General features: G+C 39.3%; 1 protein-coding gene across 5 annotated transcripts in view; it reads left to right on the top strand.

Moving 5' to 3' along the window:
• Positions 1–17,500, top strand: part of Tgfbr3 (transforming growth factor beta receptor 3) — a 188,623-nt gene that overhangs the window by 18,582 nt on the left and 152,541 nt on the right. For all 5 annotated transcript variants that reach the window (XM_026403098.2, XM_026403096.2, XM_026403097.2 and 2 more), the window contains one exon: positions 3,155–3,331. In XM_026403098.2, the coding sequence (XP_026258883.1) occupies positions 3,247–3,331 (85 nt within the window). In that variant the 5' untranslated portion in view covers positions 3,155–3,246. The remainder of the gene's footprint in view (positions 1–3,154; positions 3,332–17,500) is intronic.

The following is a 17,500-nucleotide window of genomic DNA, read 5'->3' as shown; positions in this document are numbered from 1 at the left end:
TGGTCTTTGTGAAGTTAATGTGACAGAACCTCACAGAAAAGAGGAGCTCATGTTCCCTGGGTTTATTGCAAAGCCACCACTTATTGGAGGCCCAGAGTCACCCGCATTCTTCTAACTAGGGGAACAGATCCCTGGTTTGTGGGTCAAGGTACTGGTGTGTGCAGGTGTTGGCCCACACTGAAGTCAGGCTGAATGGGAACCTCATGCTTCCTTTTCCATTCTCCCTCCTCTGTCTTAGGATCCTGTCTTTGAAGATTAGACCGAAAACCCCCTGCAGTTTATTTTCTTTTTGAACAAGTTACATTATGAAGGGACTTTTATGCTAAAAGAAGGAAAGCTCTCTCTTTGTTAGAAACAGCAGTGTGTAGTTTCAACTTGTCTGGGACTTCCTCGGAGATGTTTTAGGATCCGGTGTAAACTTGCTGTGGTTTGCCTTTGGGCATCAAATTGTTTAGCTTGGCTTTATTATATCTGTAATTGCTGCATTTTAATAATTGCCCAATATTCTTGTCAGCAATTTGCAGTCTATATTTTTAATAGAACCATTTGCCTTTCTTTCCACAGATTTGTGCAAAACTGGTTTAAGCCCCTGGATTAATGGGCCTCAGCCCCACAGACCCTCTGTGGCTGTGGGCAGGGGTGACACATGCTCATTAAATATTCCCTCTAGACTTGTGTTGCTTATGGTTTATGTGCCCCATAAAAGTCCTCTGGGAAGCCATCTTCTTCTGGGATCTCCTTGGAGGGTTTTGCTTTATAAAAATGGCCCTTAGCATTTTCTGAAATAGCATATTCTTTCAGAGAGTTTTCTCCTTATCAATCCACTCAGGAAATCTGATTTCTTGAAGGGAAAGTATAGATTTCCCTATTGTTGTCAAATTGTTAACAGAAGATTTCCTTTTTTGTCTGAGGTGGAAATACAGTGACAGAAATGTTGGGCTTCAAGGGTCTATTTTATGGCTTCCAAATGAGCCGTATAATTTAGTTGGCACTGAGACAAGACCATTGTGTCACCAATGACTTGTACCTGAACTTCACTGGCAACTTTATTCTCTTAGTGATATGGCTCTTTACTTATCTCCTCTTTTGGTCTGTTGCATTTATTTTTCAGTAAACAAATGATTGATTGAACTGGTTTGTCAGCAGCTAAGACTTACATAAATGACCGTACCATGATCTTTCCATTTTATCAGTTTAACTGCCTTAAAGAGAATAAACTACCTAATGAGAATATTAGCTAATATTTACTGATTGTTTTTTTTTTATGTGTTAGGCACTTTTCAAAGCATCATTTGTACTTACTGAATCCTCACTTACCATATCCTACTACATGATAGGTTCATTCATGTAAAGTAATCTGCCTGACATCCCTCATCACTCATTGGTAGGTGGCAGGGTGGATTCACAATTGGGCAGATTTTTAACTGCCACCGTAACCCATATTTTATTCATACTAGGCTTTTCTTTTTCTATACTAGGCTTTTAATTTCCACCATATACCAAGATTGAACCATATATAATAACTTATTTTTAAGGCATATCTAAGAAATTCTTTTTGAAGTTACAATTTTATTGTTACTGTTTCCAGATAGATAATATTCACATATTTTGTATCATTACAAAACCCAGAACCTGCTCCCTCTTATCTGTGTCCCCTAACACCCAATTTTCCTTTTTCACACAGGCATTTAGTGTTACAACCGTGAAGACCCATTTTATTTATTCATTTTTTTGTGGTGCTGAGGATCAAACCTGGGACCTCACTCATGCCAGACAAGTGCTTTGCCATTGACCTACACTTTCAGCCTTGAAGAGCCATTTTAAATTTCTTTCTGTTAACATTTGATGAACAAAGACCATTTAAATAGAAACTCATTCTGTGGATAGCATCTCCTGGGTGAGGATGACAAGGTTGCAACCCTTCTTTGTATCAGAGATTTCTGGAAAACCTCATCCTGCCTTGCCCAGGGTTTAGATCAAGCAGATTATTTGAACTTTTATCCAGTTGTTGGATAACTTTTATTGCTGATGAGAAGAAACCATGTTTAGTCCATAGTAGGTGCTCAATACATATTTGTTGAATTGAACAACTTCCGGGAGTTGTACCAGCTCAGGGATATAAGGCTGGAAATCATACTTTGAAGTGTCTTTATGAGGTAAAGCAGCCATGGGAGGAATATTCAGGTTGCGCAAACTACCAGCAGACTCTGATTAGACTCTGGATAGGAAAAGGTTAGAAAGGATCTTCTGGATCATCTAGTCCAGATGGGGCTGAAAGGCAGGGGAGGCATCTGCTAGAATGTCAGCACACAGATGGAATAAGAGCTTTGCCTTTTTTATGGTTCTTTGTTTTTTCAGATTGATTCTCAGTGTAATTTAATTTGATGCCTGTGATAACCCTGTCATTATAACATTAGAATGAGTCTCTAATCAGAGCTATTTTTTGTGTGTGTCCTGGCACTAGAGAAAGCATGTTTCATGTCATTGTTTATTGTACCACAATGTAACTGGTGGTGTTACAGGTGCATTTCGATTTTCTTCTATTGTCGTGATTTATCTGGTTGTGGAGATATATGCCAGTAGTCCTAGCTACTCAGGAGGTTGAGGTGGAAGAATTGCATGAGCTCGGGAGTTTGAGACCAGCCTGGGCAACATAGAGAGATTGTGGGTAAAAACAATCTTAAACCCAAAGATTTAAAAGTGTTAAAATATAATCATGTCAATTGCTAAAGTATTTGCTATAAAAATCTTAATTTGGTTATCACCACTTCTATCCTAGTTTGCTTCAGTACTAGTCTATCATTTTTTTAAGACAGATTTTTTTCTTTGACACCTTTCAGAAATTCTTGATTTAACTTTTTTTTTTTTTTTTTTTTTGGTACTAGGATTGACCTCATGGGCAGTTCACCCCTGAGCCACATCCCCAGCCCTATTTTATGTTTTATCTAGAGACAGGGTCTCACTGGGTTGCTTAGCACCTTGCTTTTGCTGAGGCTGGCTTTGAACTCTCGATCCTCCTGCCTCAGCCTCCTGAGCCCTTGGGATTATAGGCGTGTGCACTGTGCCTGGCCAATTTAACTTTAATGTGTGTTTGTTTATGAAAAGAATTTTCTGTACTATGTTCTCTTATTGAAAATTATTTATTTTTTTACAGGCAATTTGAACATTGCAAAGAGGGGTTTTAAGGCCATTTCTGATTTTCAAAGATTGTCTGTGACCTGAAGAACTATAGGCTGCAGTGACTGGATGTGCACTGTTGGAGAAATAAAAATGACATCCCATTATATGATCGCCATGTTTACCCTGATGAGCTCCTGTTTAGTCACTGCAGGTGAGTTGTGTCATATGAATTGAATAGTCATTATATTCTTTTGGATATATTTTTTTTCTTCAATCTCTTCAGTTTAGAAGAATTTGCACCATGCTGATGTTCATGTAAAACTTGAATAGTTAGGTTCTTTGAGTAAATAAAATGTTTGACCACAATACAGATATCTAACATGTTTGCCTAGACTAGGCATTCCAATGTCACTAATACAGATACTTCTTAACCTTGTTTAGGCAAGTAGAGAAAAATATGCTAATGATTAGCACACTTTATTTTTTTTAACATGGATAGATTATACTTACATTGCTGTCTCTAAATAAAAATGTCAAGAAAGACACTTTTTATTATTTTCCCTATTACAAAGTAAATATGCCTTCTGGATAGAGATGCTTTTGGGATGGGATGCTTGGAAGGTATTTAATTTTGTCTATTTCATATAGATAGATAGATGGATAGATAGTTTGGTTCTGGGGATTTAACCCAGAGGCATTTTACCACTGAGCCACATCCCCAGCCCTTTTTATTTTTTATTTTTAGACAGGGTTTCACTGAGTTGCTTAGGGTCTTGCTATTTTGCAGAGGCTGGCTTTGAACTTGAGTTCCTCTTGTCTCAGCCTCCTGAGCCACTGGGATTACAGATTTGCCTGGCTAATTTTGTGTATTTCAGATATTTTAACATGTAACTTTTTGAAAAGTAGAGGAAGAGGCTGGGGATATTGCTCACTGACTTGCCTAGCAGGTGTGAGACCCTCGGTTTCAATCTTAGAGCTACAAAAAGCATAAATATTTTTTTTCAAAAAAATATAGAGAAAAGCATGTATTTTTTGGAGAACATCAGAGTATTAGGTTGGAGCTGAGAATAAGCAAATGATAGTTTGGAATGTTGTTCCTTAAGTAAAAGTTATCAATCCCCCACACCAACATCTTAGTGTTCCGTGTCAGGGTTGCTTAATAAATTTGGAAGCTTGATTTACTCCATTTGTTGTAATTTGCTCTGTGTCTTTTCCCTAATGGCCACAAAAACTAATTTGTTGGATCAGTTTTGGAAACTGGCAGGTCTCAACAAGAAAAGCATTGACTTGAAAAATGATTAGTCCCTTGGTTTTGGCTGTTGACTTGCGGGTACAGATGGAGGGGGTAATAATTACCACTTATTGAATATACACTACAGGCAGCCACTGGGCTGAACAATTATAGAGTATAAAAATGAATAAGGATATTTTTTATTTAATGAGCTTAGATAATCACAACTCTGAGTTGGAAATAATTACTTTTGCCACTTTATAGGTGATGAATTGAGATATGGAGAGGTTAGATAACTTTCAGTGTGACAAAGCTGGGAAGTGGAGGGTTTTACATCTGTGCTCTTAACCTGGGTGTTGTACTGAAGGAACCATTCCACCCTGAGGGATCCCCATTGCCTCAGACCAGGGGTGGTATGTAGGAAGGCTGAGTGGGAGTCAGTTGGGAGAAATTAGTTTATGAGGATGGAAAGCAGAATATCATTGCACATCCTTTGAAAGAAAGTTGCTTGGTTTTGGGTTTCCTTTTGAATGCCAGTGTGTGAATTTGAACTGCCCATTCTTCTGTTATTTTCTGTCAGCAGTTTCGTTTTGTCTCATTATTGAAGAGTTATTTGCCTTTTGGCCTGTACATTAAAATGGATCTTAATTAAAATCACATTGAAAAGTAGTAGCAAGAGAGGAGAGTAAGAGGAAGAGAGAGAGAAAGAGAAACATCATGCTATGATGACAAGGTACAAAACCACCTTTGGTGGCTCTGAGCAGGGCTTTCTACTTTCATCAATGCCTGGGTTAGACTAACAAACACACTGAAGAAGGTCTTTCTTGGGAATGTGGTGAGGTTGATGGCCCTGTATAGCCTTGATGTTTTTAGTAGCACATCAGTTTTGCTTAACACCTTCCTTCTTCTTTCAAGCCATGGTGGGGGGAGATATATATATATAAATTTTTTTTTGAGTTGCATGCATGCTTAAAGCTTTGCAGAAGTGAAAGGGACAGTGACATTGTAGATTTTTTTTTTTTTGACAGCACAAGGTAACTGATAAATAGCACAGAGATAGGGAAGTCTTTAAGGTAGAGTTTGTTGGTTGTTATTGTGGTATAACCTAATAGGCCAAATGAATGAAGAAGTAGGGGAAAATGTTTTTTATATGCCTATACCTAGTAGCTTTCTATGTGGGTGCTGCATACTATACTTTTGGGGGCATTATGCATGAGTTGTACTTCAAGAAGATAGTAATAATCATAATAAATATTTAAAGAGTATTTACTGTGTGCCAAGCCTCATTCAAAGTGCTTTATCTAATTTCATCCTTATAATACCCTAAGAAGTGTAGGTAGTTTGGTTATCTTGTTTATAGATGAGGACACTGAAGTACATAGGGGTTAAGTAACATCCTCAAGGTCACACAGCTAGTAAGTGACAGAGTTAACCATAAACCTAATAAGTCTAAGTCTGGAAATTGAGCCATTAAAACTTTTATTTTCTCAGATACTGAGAATTAAATCCAGGGGTGCTCACATCCTTAGCCATATATATATTTATTTACAATTTTTCTCTTTTTCTTCTTCTTCTTCTTCTTCTTTTTTTTTTAGTTGTCAATGGACTTTTATTTTACTTAGTTATATGTGGTGCTGAGAATCGAACCCAGTACCTTATGCATGCTAGGTAAGCACTCTACCACTGAGCTATACCCCCTGCCCTCCTTAGCTCTTTTTTATTTTGAGATAGGGTCTTAGTAAGTTGCTGAGGCTGGCTTTGAACTTGTGATTCTCCTCCCTCAGCCTCCAAGCTGCTGGGATTACAGGCGTTCACCACTATGCCTGGCTGAGCCTTTAAACTTCTATACTATAGGAAAGTATTGATCTGAAGGGTGTTTGTTTTGAAAGAATGATAATGGGTTTGCTTGAGCCGTCTATGTCCTCTTGAAACATTAAGAAATCACTTATCGGGCTGGGGATATAGCTTAGTTGGTAGAGTGCTTACCTTGTAAGCACAAGGCCCTGAATTCAATACCCAGAAAAAAAAAAAAATCACTTAACACCGAGTCCTTGCTAAATGCAAACAAACACAGTACTAGACTTTTAGGGATACACAAAGAAATGTAAATTTATCCCTGAGTTGCTTGTTTGTAAAATTTGACTATATAAAAAATAATCAATGTAGGACAAATGCCAAGTAAAACCCAGAAGACCTCAGAGGGGTCAGAAGAGGAAGCCCTTGTGGACTTGAGAAGCAAGGGCTTTGTGGAAGCTCTAGTCTTCAGCTCTGTCCTCAGGATAGACTGTCCAGGACGAGAAAGACTCTGGGCTGACCAGATGGAGAACCATGCCTGCCATGTACTTGATGTTTAGTGCTTGACTTTTCTTTTTTTTTTTTTTTAATGGATGGATGACCTTTCAATGGTGTAGACATACAACAGGAGTCTACTTGGAAAGAAGGATGGGAGTAGATTGTGGAGGACCTTACTATCAGAGCAAGGCTTGTGAATTTCATTCTGAGGTTTGGATTTTCTCCATCCTCTGAGGTCCAAGGCATGCATCAGAGAATTCAAACTGGGCCTCCAACAGTGAGCCTGAAGAACTTATCCTCATCAGCTTCAGACACAACAGTCCCGGGACACAGACTGATGTTTATCAAGGGCTTGCTAGTTAATTTTGTTTTAATAAGACAATTCTATGAGGTGGGTATTATTATGGTTACCATCATCTCCATTTTCAAACAAGGAAGCCGAGACTCAATTTGGTTAACAATTTGTACAATGTCCTGTGACTAATAAGTTTGAGCTGGAACTTGAATCCAGACAGTTGGCTCTCAGTCCAGCTGAAGGCCGCTCTATTAGCATCTTCTCTAGGAAGACCCTCATGTGGAATGAGCAAATCTCTCAGCTTGTCCGATTAAGTTCTAGGTGAATAGCCACCAATGAGACATCCTGGAATTAGATGAAACCCCTTTTGCCTCAGAAGAGATGGAAAGAGCTATCTGAGCAGAAGGACCCTTAAGTAATCCCACTTCATGGAAATGGTCTTGAAGCTCTACATCAGAGGGAAGGCATAGAGTTCTTGGTAGCAGAGGGGGTGAAAGAGGTAAAAGGCCCCCCATAGATCTGCTGGGAGGGGGCAAGCCCAATGGTGCATGAAAAATGAGCCCAAGTTAGAGGAGTAGGAACCTGCTTGCTCCAGCCCAGTGAGTTTGGCTGGCTGTTCCTGGAAAGCCTTCCTTTTCCTTCTCTGCTGTGGTGGAGGGTGAAGAAGGCAGGGGGCAGCAAGCCACAGCCCAGGGTTAGCGGTTGCTTCTACACAATTCATCCTTTCCTCCCTCCCTTGTTCTGTGGTTATGGTATAGTGTTGAGGGCCGGGTGGGCCCTGCTGTTGGTGAACATGTGCTATGTAGGACCATAATGCCTCCCGAGTAGAAATGGCCCGAGGTTACTTATTGGCACCTTATCTTGAGTCCTGTGATCTATCTTATATAAGAAAAGTGGGAAGTTTGAAAAATAAATGCTTGCTACTGAGGCTGAATACTCACTACATTTTTTTACTTTAAAAACTATTCCTACACATCTTTAAAAAATATTAGCTGCTGCCTCTGAGGCTTGGCAGTGTTGGGTAGGGCTGTGTTTCCAGGAGTTTTAATAATGAGAAAAAGAGGCATGCATGGAGAATTCAAGGAAGTCAGTTTGGTTGGAAGGGCTGGACTTGGCAGCATTCCATGGACCCCTGTGCCAGATTGGAAGAGGTCTGCCGAGGTGAGCTCTGCAGAAACGCTGCTGGCATCCCTGCCAGGGGTTAAGATGGACACCTGGTTCCCTCATTTCACTGTCTCGATTTGGTGCCCAGATGCACCCTTTTGGAAGCTTGCTCACAACCTGCATACCCATTTCTGTGGAGCAAACATTTCTTTTCTTTTCTGTTGGATATTCCTGGAATCTCAGGTAGAGTCCACAGGAAAATTGAGACATTTTTAGTCTGAGTTGTTTTCCTGCTAAGAAAGCTCTAAAGTCTTTGTATCCATGGGACAGCAAGTGGAGATACCTGCTGGTTAATGCTTGGTCCGAAATAGGACAGCTGGCAGCCTTGGGGAGTGTGTAAACTAATAATAATATCATATTGTATTTATAATTTTCAAAACGCTTTTATATCTAGTATTTCATTTGATCCTCCCAGCAGTCTCTGGAGTAGGCAGGTATTACTTTCTTCATTTCCAGAATGACAAGTAATGAGGAAGAGCAAGTGAGTGATTTAGAAAGATGATTCAACTCTCGGTTAAACCAGAACTCACACTTCTGCAGAAAAACTGCTCCAATAGATTCTTTAGCTTTTTCTGCTGCCAAGCACCCCTTAGCACCCCACCCCCAGCACCTCTCCCCTTAGCACCCCACCCCCAGCACCTCACCCCTTAGCACCTCACCCCCAACACCTCACCCCTTAGCACCTCACCCCCAGCACCTCTTGAAACAGTGCAGCCAGGCACTCTCCTGGGCATGTGGCAGGTATTAGTTCATTTAATCCCACCAGAAACCCTGTGAGATCAGTATTTATTATTTTCCAATTTTGGCTATTATTACTGCTGCCCCCATGGCTAATATTATTATGATACTTATTTCAGAAATGAGGAGACTGAAGTTTAAGGAATTAAATATAATGTGTAATGAGGACCAAATAAAGAAATAAGCAGAGAGGCAGACTCCAGTGTTCATGCTTTTCCTGTTATGCTGCCCAAAAGGGACTGGTATTCTTTTAAAAAATATAATTAATTTTTAAATTTACTTTTTTAATTAACAAGTAAAAATTTTGTATTTTTATGGTGTACAACATGATGTTTTGTTATATGTATAACATATATGTTTGCATTGTGGAATGGCTGAATCAAGCTGTTTAACTTATGCCTTACCTTGTATGTCATTTTTTATGGTAAACACTTAAAATCTATTCTCGTAGCAATTTTCAGGTATAAAATACATTGTTGGTAACTTTAGTCACCATGATGTACTATTCAGCTTTTGAACTTGTTCTTCCTAACTGAAATTTTATATTCTCCTCAATCCTACCCAATCCCAGCCTCAAGTAACCATCATTTTAGTGAGTTTGACCTTTTAAATTTCCACATATGAGTGAGATTAGGCAATGTTTGTCTTTCTGTGCCTGGCTTATTTCACTTAACATAAAATCTTCTACTTTTGTCCATGTTGTAGCAAATGACAGATTTTCTTTCTTTCTTTTTCTTTTCTTTTTTTTTATTAGCTACACATGACATCATAATGATCTTGGGAATTCATACATTTGAATCATTGGGGTATAATTTCTCATTTTTCTGATTGTACAGATTACAGAATCAATCTGTATAGGAAGGGCAGCAGAATAGAATAGACACTATGATTACTGTATGTATATAGGTGACTCTATGACCAGTGTGATTTTCTTTCTTTTTAATGGTTGAATAGCATTCCATGGTGTAGGTATACCCCTTTCTTTCTCTTCATTCATTCATCCTGCACTCTTTCTCTTGAACTCGAGACAGTGGCCCATGAACTTTGGGGTTTCTCCTCTCTGACAACTGAATGATCCAAGGTTGTAATTCTTAAAGGTAGGAGGGAGAGAGTGCTGACTGACAGCTACCACCAGGGAATGTAAAGGATGAAGGATGATGGGGTTCTGAGCATATCTCAGTGGTAGAGCACCCCTGGGTTCACTCCCCGTTACTGGAAAAGAAAAAAAAAGCCTTCTCCTCCAGCCCCTAGGTCTCTGGACACAGTTAGTTGATTTGATCTGTGATTATTTTTATTATAAAGTCTTTATTTTTGTGTTTAATTTTTCTCCTGGATACACAGGGAAAGCCTTTTTGTCAAATGTGATGCCAATTATTACCAGGGTGCCAATTTATTTTAAAGAGACCAGAGTGGATGAAGTGTCATGCATTTAGGGCACTCTCGTGTTCTCTTTGGATATACCATGCATACTCAAGCATGGTGAAATTTTCCTTCTCCCCATTTCCTATAGGTCTTTGCATAGAAACAGTACATATAAAAATGCATGAGCATGCATACGCACGTACACAGACATACACACACAGTTTGGACAGTTAGTAGTAGTCAAGAAAGATGAGTTTATTTCTCAAAGATCCCTTATCCATGCAAAGGTCTGTGTATGAGTGGGTGAAATATATTGACTATAAAAAGGCCTTTTTCTTGTTTTCACTTGCAACGAGAGTTTACTAATAGCTAGTTGGGTAGCTGAATGTACATATGGAAACATGGTTAGTATAGTCATAGATTTGATGTCACAAAGGCAACAGGATCCAAGTTTCTCCTCCCTTTTCATTCTTATCCTAGGCTATGTCGTTGCTACCCTGATCTATGAGTTTCTGAATTATTTGGATTATTTTAGTATACCAGCTATACTGTCATCAGGACAGAGCTATCCATATGTGCCTGCATAACTGTTTAACTGCTAAAAGTTTATACTTTGACACAGTTGTGCACATAGGAAGTTAGATTTGCTCAGTTTGTTTGCTTTGGTGACTAATTCCTGATACTCTGGGGGGCACCATGAATCACTGATAGAGTTTGGAGCATGCTGGTTTTGGAAATGATGTAGGAGAAGAGAGTGTCTTGGGAAGTGTCCCAATGTGAGCCCTTTCCCTAGAACTGGCTCTGCCCATGGCTCCTTCCTGTGGCATCTACTATGCACTGAAGTACTTGCCCCTCTCAAATGACTGGACCACCCTGCACCATATCCATGTGAACCACTGACTTTCATTTTCTTTAAAATGTCATTACCAGAGTGATCTTAAAAAAAAAATTGATCCGAAGTCCAATCTAGTCCTATTTTTATTTTCTGAGAGGGTGCTGGAAACTTGGCAGAATTCTAGAGGATTTAAAAATGCACTTGCTCTTAGGAGTTTCCTTCTGAGAAATAGGCAGCAGGTGCTCTGAAGCCCAGCTCTTCTACTGCCCTATCCTGAAATATTAAAAAAAAAAAAATTGGTGTTGGAGGAGGAGGAGTGGTGTGTGGAAAATCTTACTATCCTCAAAGGAAAATGTTGATTTTAAAACAATTTTGAAGTTATTCTCTCTGTTGGCAATGAGAGGGACCATATATGGCAAAAGGAAAAAGTTTCAATAAAACGGCTTCCAGTTCTTTGTGTTGCTTCTCGTTGTCCTCACATGCCTGGATAGCTTTGTCCTAGTTTAAAGGAGCCATCAGAAGTAAGATTTTTCTTCCTTCCTGCCACATCCAGAAGGATGCTCAGGAGAGTAGAGCCACAGCTTTTGGAGTCAGCCCCTGCATATGTTCTTTCCACCAGGACACCGCTGGGCTCCTCTGTGCTCTCCTGTGGAGAGCTTCCCAGTGGGTGTGTCTGTGTGTGACAGCTGTGCAGTTTTGTTGCTAAAGGTTTTAACGACATGTCACCATTTATTGTTTTGCATTTTCCTTAAACTTTTAAAGAACTGCTGTGCTTTAGATAGACTTGCCAATAAACTGAGTAACCTACTGAGTTTCAGGTGCTTTTCTGGCTTCTGAGGCACGAAGAGGGAGAAGGGATTTCAAAGGTAGTGCAAAGAATGAGAATTTTCCCTCAATATGGTTAAAGTTTTGAAAGTGCTTATTGGTTGATTAAGCAGGAATTTATTGATCACCTGTTGAATTTGAGACACAATTTCAGGGATTGGGGATATAGAAGGGAAAAAAAAATAGACAAAAACCTTGTCCTCAAGAAGCAGGGCTCTAGTGGAGAGAGATAGACCAAAACAACTATGCATATTTTAGCAGTGGATCATTAGTGGTCATTAGGATTAATGGATCATTAGGGATCATTAGTGGGGATGCATGACTTAAAGTCCAGTTAGGGGCTGAGGGTGTAGCTCAGTGGTAGGGCACTTACCTAGCATGCAAGAGGCCCTAGATTTACTCTCCAGGACAGGGGGAAAAAACCCAACCCATTAATTAAAAAAAAATAAATAAATTGGGGTTATATTACTGGTAGAGTGCATGTTTAGCATGCGCAGGGTCCTGGGTTGAATCCCTAGCATGTGCACAAAAGCACACACACAAAAGCTCACACATTGTGTGTACACTTAATAAGGGAGGCCTCACTGAGATGATGTTTGAAGCAAGGTTTGAAGGAAGTGAGCTAAATGGATATCTCAGGAAAGCACATTAGCACAGAGGTCCTAAAGTGAGAGTTACCTTGAAGCTCAAGCAATAGCAAGTAGGCCAGGTGGCTGCTGGAGTGGAAGTAGCTGGAGTATGTGGAGTAACTAGAGGGTGGGGAAAGGGGGGATGAGGGTTCATTGGTATGTGTGAGGTTGTGTATAGATTAGGACCTTGTTAGCGATCATACATTTTTTTTTTCTCTAAGTGAGATGGAGCCATCTGAGGATTTGAGCAGAGAATGATATGATCAGAAGGATGTTTTAATAGGATCATTCTGGTTGCTGTGTTGAGAGTAGACTTTTGAGCAAGGATGGATTTGAGGATACTTTGGGTGGCTGCTTTAATAATTAAGGCAAGAGATGAGAGGGATCAGGATCACTTAAAACCAGGAAAGCGCATTAGCACAGAGGTCCTAAGGTGGGAGTTACCTTGAAGCTCAAGCAATAAGCTCAGGAAGGATCTTTGGAAGTGATATACTTATGAAATTAAGAATGACAATTCTGTGATTTTTTTCAACTTATAATGATTTATTTCTCACATGTGTGGAATACTGTCGAATAACCTAATAATAAAGATACTTCTACACACCATTAAAAGCTGTATCTTAAAACACAAAACAACCTCCACCAACCATTTAAAGAAAATCTATTCACAGTGAGTGACTATCCTTAAAAAATCATTGTCTTAAAACTCTGAACCTCTCTTCCCAGTTTACTTTCCTTCCTGCTTGCCAAGTCTCGTTATTTTCATTCCTCAAAAGTCTTACCACCTCTTGCAAAAGTGCTTCTTGTAGTGTTTTAAGGTGGTGCTTCAGAGATATTCGGTCACATCCAATTTTATATAGTAAATAGTTGTGTGTAAACCCATTTTTATAAGTTAGACTACTTATGAAGTATGCACAAGGAGCTCAATACTTATAGCAGTTCTTTTTCTGTAAAAAATAATCACTTTTAAATATGGATATTCATATTGGTATTGCCTGAGGCAGGGCATACTCATCTTGCTTGTTGAATAGGAAGTTTTGCTTTTTAGAATTGGAAGTTTTTTTTTTTCTTTTTTTTTTTATTATTTTTTTTTATTGGTTGTTCACAACATTACAAAGCTCATGACATATCATATTTCATACATTAGATTGAAGTGGGTTATGAACTCCCAATTTTACCCCAAATGCAGATTGCAGAATCACGTCGGTTACACATCCACAATTTTACATAATGCCCAATTAGTAATTGTTGTATTCTGCTACTTTTCCTATACCCTACTATCCCCCCTCCCCTCCCCTCCCATCTTCTCTCTCTACCCCATCTATTGTAATTCATTTCTCTCCTTATTAATTTTCCCATTCCCCTCACAACCTCTTATATGTAATATTGTATAGCAATGAGGGTCTCCCTTCATTTCCATGCAATTTCCCTTTTCTCTCCCTTTCCCTCCCATCTCATGTCTCTGTTTAATGTTAATCTTTTCTTCCTGCTCTTCCTCCCTGCTCTGTTCATAGTTGCTCTCATTATATCAAAGAAGACATTTGGTATTTGTTTTTTAGGGATTGACTAGCTTCACTAAGCATAATCTGCTCTAGTGCCATCCATTTCCCTGCAAATTCTATGATTTTGTCATTTTTTATTGCTGCATAGTACTCCATTGTGTATAGATGCCACATTTTTTTTTATCCATTCATCTATTGAAGGGCATCTGGGTTGGTTCCACAGTCTAGCTATTGTGAATTGTGCTGCTATGAACATCGATGTGGCAGCATCCCTGTAGCATGCTCTTTTAAGGTCTTCAGGGAATAGAACCCTAAAGAGAGAAGTAGAAGAAGACCTTAGAAGATGGAAAAATACACCCTGTTCATGGATAGGCCGAACTAACATTATCAAAATGGCGATATTACCAAAAGTTCTCTATAGGTTTAATGCAATGCCAATCAAAATCCCAAAGGCATTTCTTGAAGAAATAGATAAAGCAATCATGAAATTCATATGGAAAAATAAAAGACCCAGAATAGCAAAAGCAATTCTAAGCAGGAAGTGTGAATCAGGCGGTATAGCGATACCAGATTTCAAACTATACTACAGAGCAATAGTGACCAAAACAGCATGGTACTGGTACCAAAACAGGCGGGTGGACCAATGGTATAGAATAGAGGACACAGAGACTAATCCACAAAGTTACAACTATCTTATATTTGATAAAGGGGCTAAAAGCATGCAATGGAGGAAGGATAGCATCTTCAACAAATGGTGTTGGGAAAACTGGAAATCCATATGCAACAAAATGAAACTGAATCCCTTTCTCTCGCCATGCACAAAAGTTAACTCAAAATGGATCAAGGAGCTTGATATCAAATCAGAGACTCTTTGCCTGATAGAAGAAAAAGTTGGCTATGATTTACATATTGTGGGGTCGGGCTCCAAATTCCTTAATAGGACACCCATAGCACAAGAGTTAATAACAAGAATCAACAAATGGGACTTACTTAAACTAAAAAGTTTTTTCTCAGCAAGAGAAACAATAAGAGAGGTAAATAGGGAGCCTACATCCTGGGAACAAATTTTTACTCCTCACACTTCAGATAGAGCCCTAATATCCAGAGTATACAAAGAACTCAAAAAATTAGACAATAAGATAGCAAATAACCCAATCAACAAATGGGCCAAGGACCTGAACAGACACTTCTCAGAGGAGGATATACAATCAATCAACAAGTACATGAAAAAATGCTCACCATCTCTAGCAGTCAGAGAAATGCAAATCAAAACCACCCTAAGATACCATCTCACTCCAGTAAGATTGGCAGCCACTATGAAGTCAAACAACAACAAGTGCTGGCGAGGATGTGGAGAAAAGGGTACTCTTGTACATTGCTGGTGGGACTGCAAATTGGTGCGGCCAATTTGGAAAGCAGTTTGGAGATTCCTGGGAAAGCTGGGAATGGAACCACCATTTGACCCTGCTATTGCCCTTCTCGGACTATTCCCTGAAGACCTTAATAGAATTGGAAGTTTTAAACAGACGTTAGACTAGTTCTTCCTAAACTTTGATGTACATAAGAATCACCTGGGGACCTTATTTAAAAGGCAAATTCTGTTTTAGCAGGTCTTTTTTTGGTGTGTATTTGTGTGTGTGAGTGTGTGTGTATGTGTGTGTGTGTGTGTGTGTGTGTGTGTGTGGTGCTGGGGATTGAACCCAGGGCCTTGTGCATGTGAGGCAAGCACTCTACCAAACTGAACTATATCCCCATGATAGGTCACAGATTGTGCATTTTCTAAATAGATCCATATGCTGCTGATACCGCTGCTCTGAGGACCACATTAACTGTATAGATCATCTGTTTCTTCTGTGTACAGATTGTAACAGAACCTGCTGCCACCTAGACAATTGCTTAGTGTCATAAAACAGAGCTCAGTTTTAGCACGATTTTGAAATGCTACCTTGAAAACCTTTTTGGTAAACTCATTTGTGTCAGAATAAGCCATGTGCTGGAAAGGAAGTTGGTTCCAGGGAGTGAGTTCCACAGACACCTTCAGCTCCTGGCTATCCATGGGGTATACACCTGCAGAGACCATATGCATCTTTAACCAGCTGGGGCTGCACCTTGATGTAATCATCACAGTTGTTAAAGCAGGAACCCTCTGCCTCCATTTGTTCCTTTCATATGCCTCATCTGCCCTAGTCCCAATTCTTGCCTTGTAACTTGGTAGACCATGGTAGGAGGCTTGTGTTGACTCAGTGAGCGGGGGGACATTGATACAGGAGACTGAGGCTGAGGGACTATAGTTAATGAGGGAGGATGTTGGCTAACTGGATAAAAGGAGTGGAGGTAACTCTGGGAGGGTGGGACTAAAAGTTAATGTTGTTTCCTACTCCATTCCTATAATCAGATTCCAGGCTAGAGTTTAAAAATTATTATTTTCTTTTAGAAAAGAAAAAAGGACCTAAATTTTTACTGATGCCTATTAAGTACATTGACACCATATTTATTATAAATTGGGATAAGGCAATGAAAAGATTTAATTTCTGTGCCTAAAAAGTAGTGTTTCGAGTAACTTCATTTATTTCCCATTGATAAATGTATAAGTTTTCCTGATTTACTTTCTCAGGCCTTGTCATTGTTATTCAGCTGCACTACCACTGAGCCACAACTGCAGCCCCATCACTGTTATGGGGGGGGCAGGGGACATCTACCACCTTACTTTGCCTTGAACTCACCATAAGCCCCAGGTGGTGGTCATTCTATATTTGAAATTGAACCAGAAAAGTCCAGAAGAATGCAACAACATTTTTTCTTTTTTGCTCCCTGCTAGCTTTTTTTTTAAGCTTCCCAAAAATGTGTTTATCTTGTTGGCCATGCATGTGGAACAGTCTGGGATCCCATGTAGCATTAGAGAGGGAAAAAATAGAAAGATTTCCCACATGACTGACATTATGGGATGAGAAATATTGGATTATGCAGGACTCTTTGATCAGAATCCTAGATTGAGATTTGTTTAAAGATCTATATATTTAAAACTATAAATCTTTTATATTTCTTAAACAAGTCTTTTTTGGGAGTGTAGACTAGAAGTAATACCAGTAACTTTTAGGTAGTAAATTCAGAATTTCTATTTATCAGGAAAAAAAAATCTTTAGGGTAGAAGAATAGTTTGAACTTTAAGAGCTTGAGAATTACATGATTTGGGAGGAGAGTCTTTCAGATTAGAGAGGACCCCGAGAGATTGAATCCAGCAGTCCACCACCTTTGTCACTATAGGATTGTTTGCAAGGACAGCTCCGCTGTCTTTCAGGGACCAGGTCTCAGCCTGGCCCTGGCAGGTAGCCCGGGAATCTGTGTCCTCTGTTTTTTGCCAAGCTTAATTAGCTCTAGAAATACACTATCAAAAGCTGTCTGGCGATGTTTCATTAATGATACGGGGTGAATTCAAAAGCATTAATTAATTGTGTTAGATTATTTGCAAAGCCCATGCTGAAAAATCTAATGCCTGTAGGAGAAAGT

The sequence above is a fragment of the Urocitellus parryii genome, chromosome 11 (genome assembly GCF_045843805.1).
Source record: "Urocitellus parryii isolate mUroPar1 chromosome 11, mUroPar1.hap1, whole genome shotgun sequence".
NCBI lineage: Eukaryota > Metazoa > Chordata > Mammalia > Rodentia > Sciuridae > Urocitellus > Urocitellus parryii.
The sequence above is the reverse complement of the archived record's forward strand: the minus strand, read 5'-3'. Positions and strand labels throughout refer to the sequence as shown.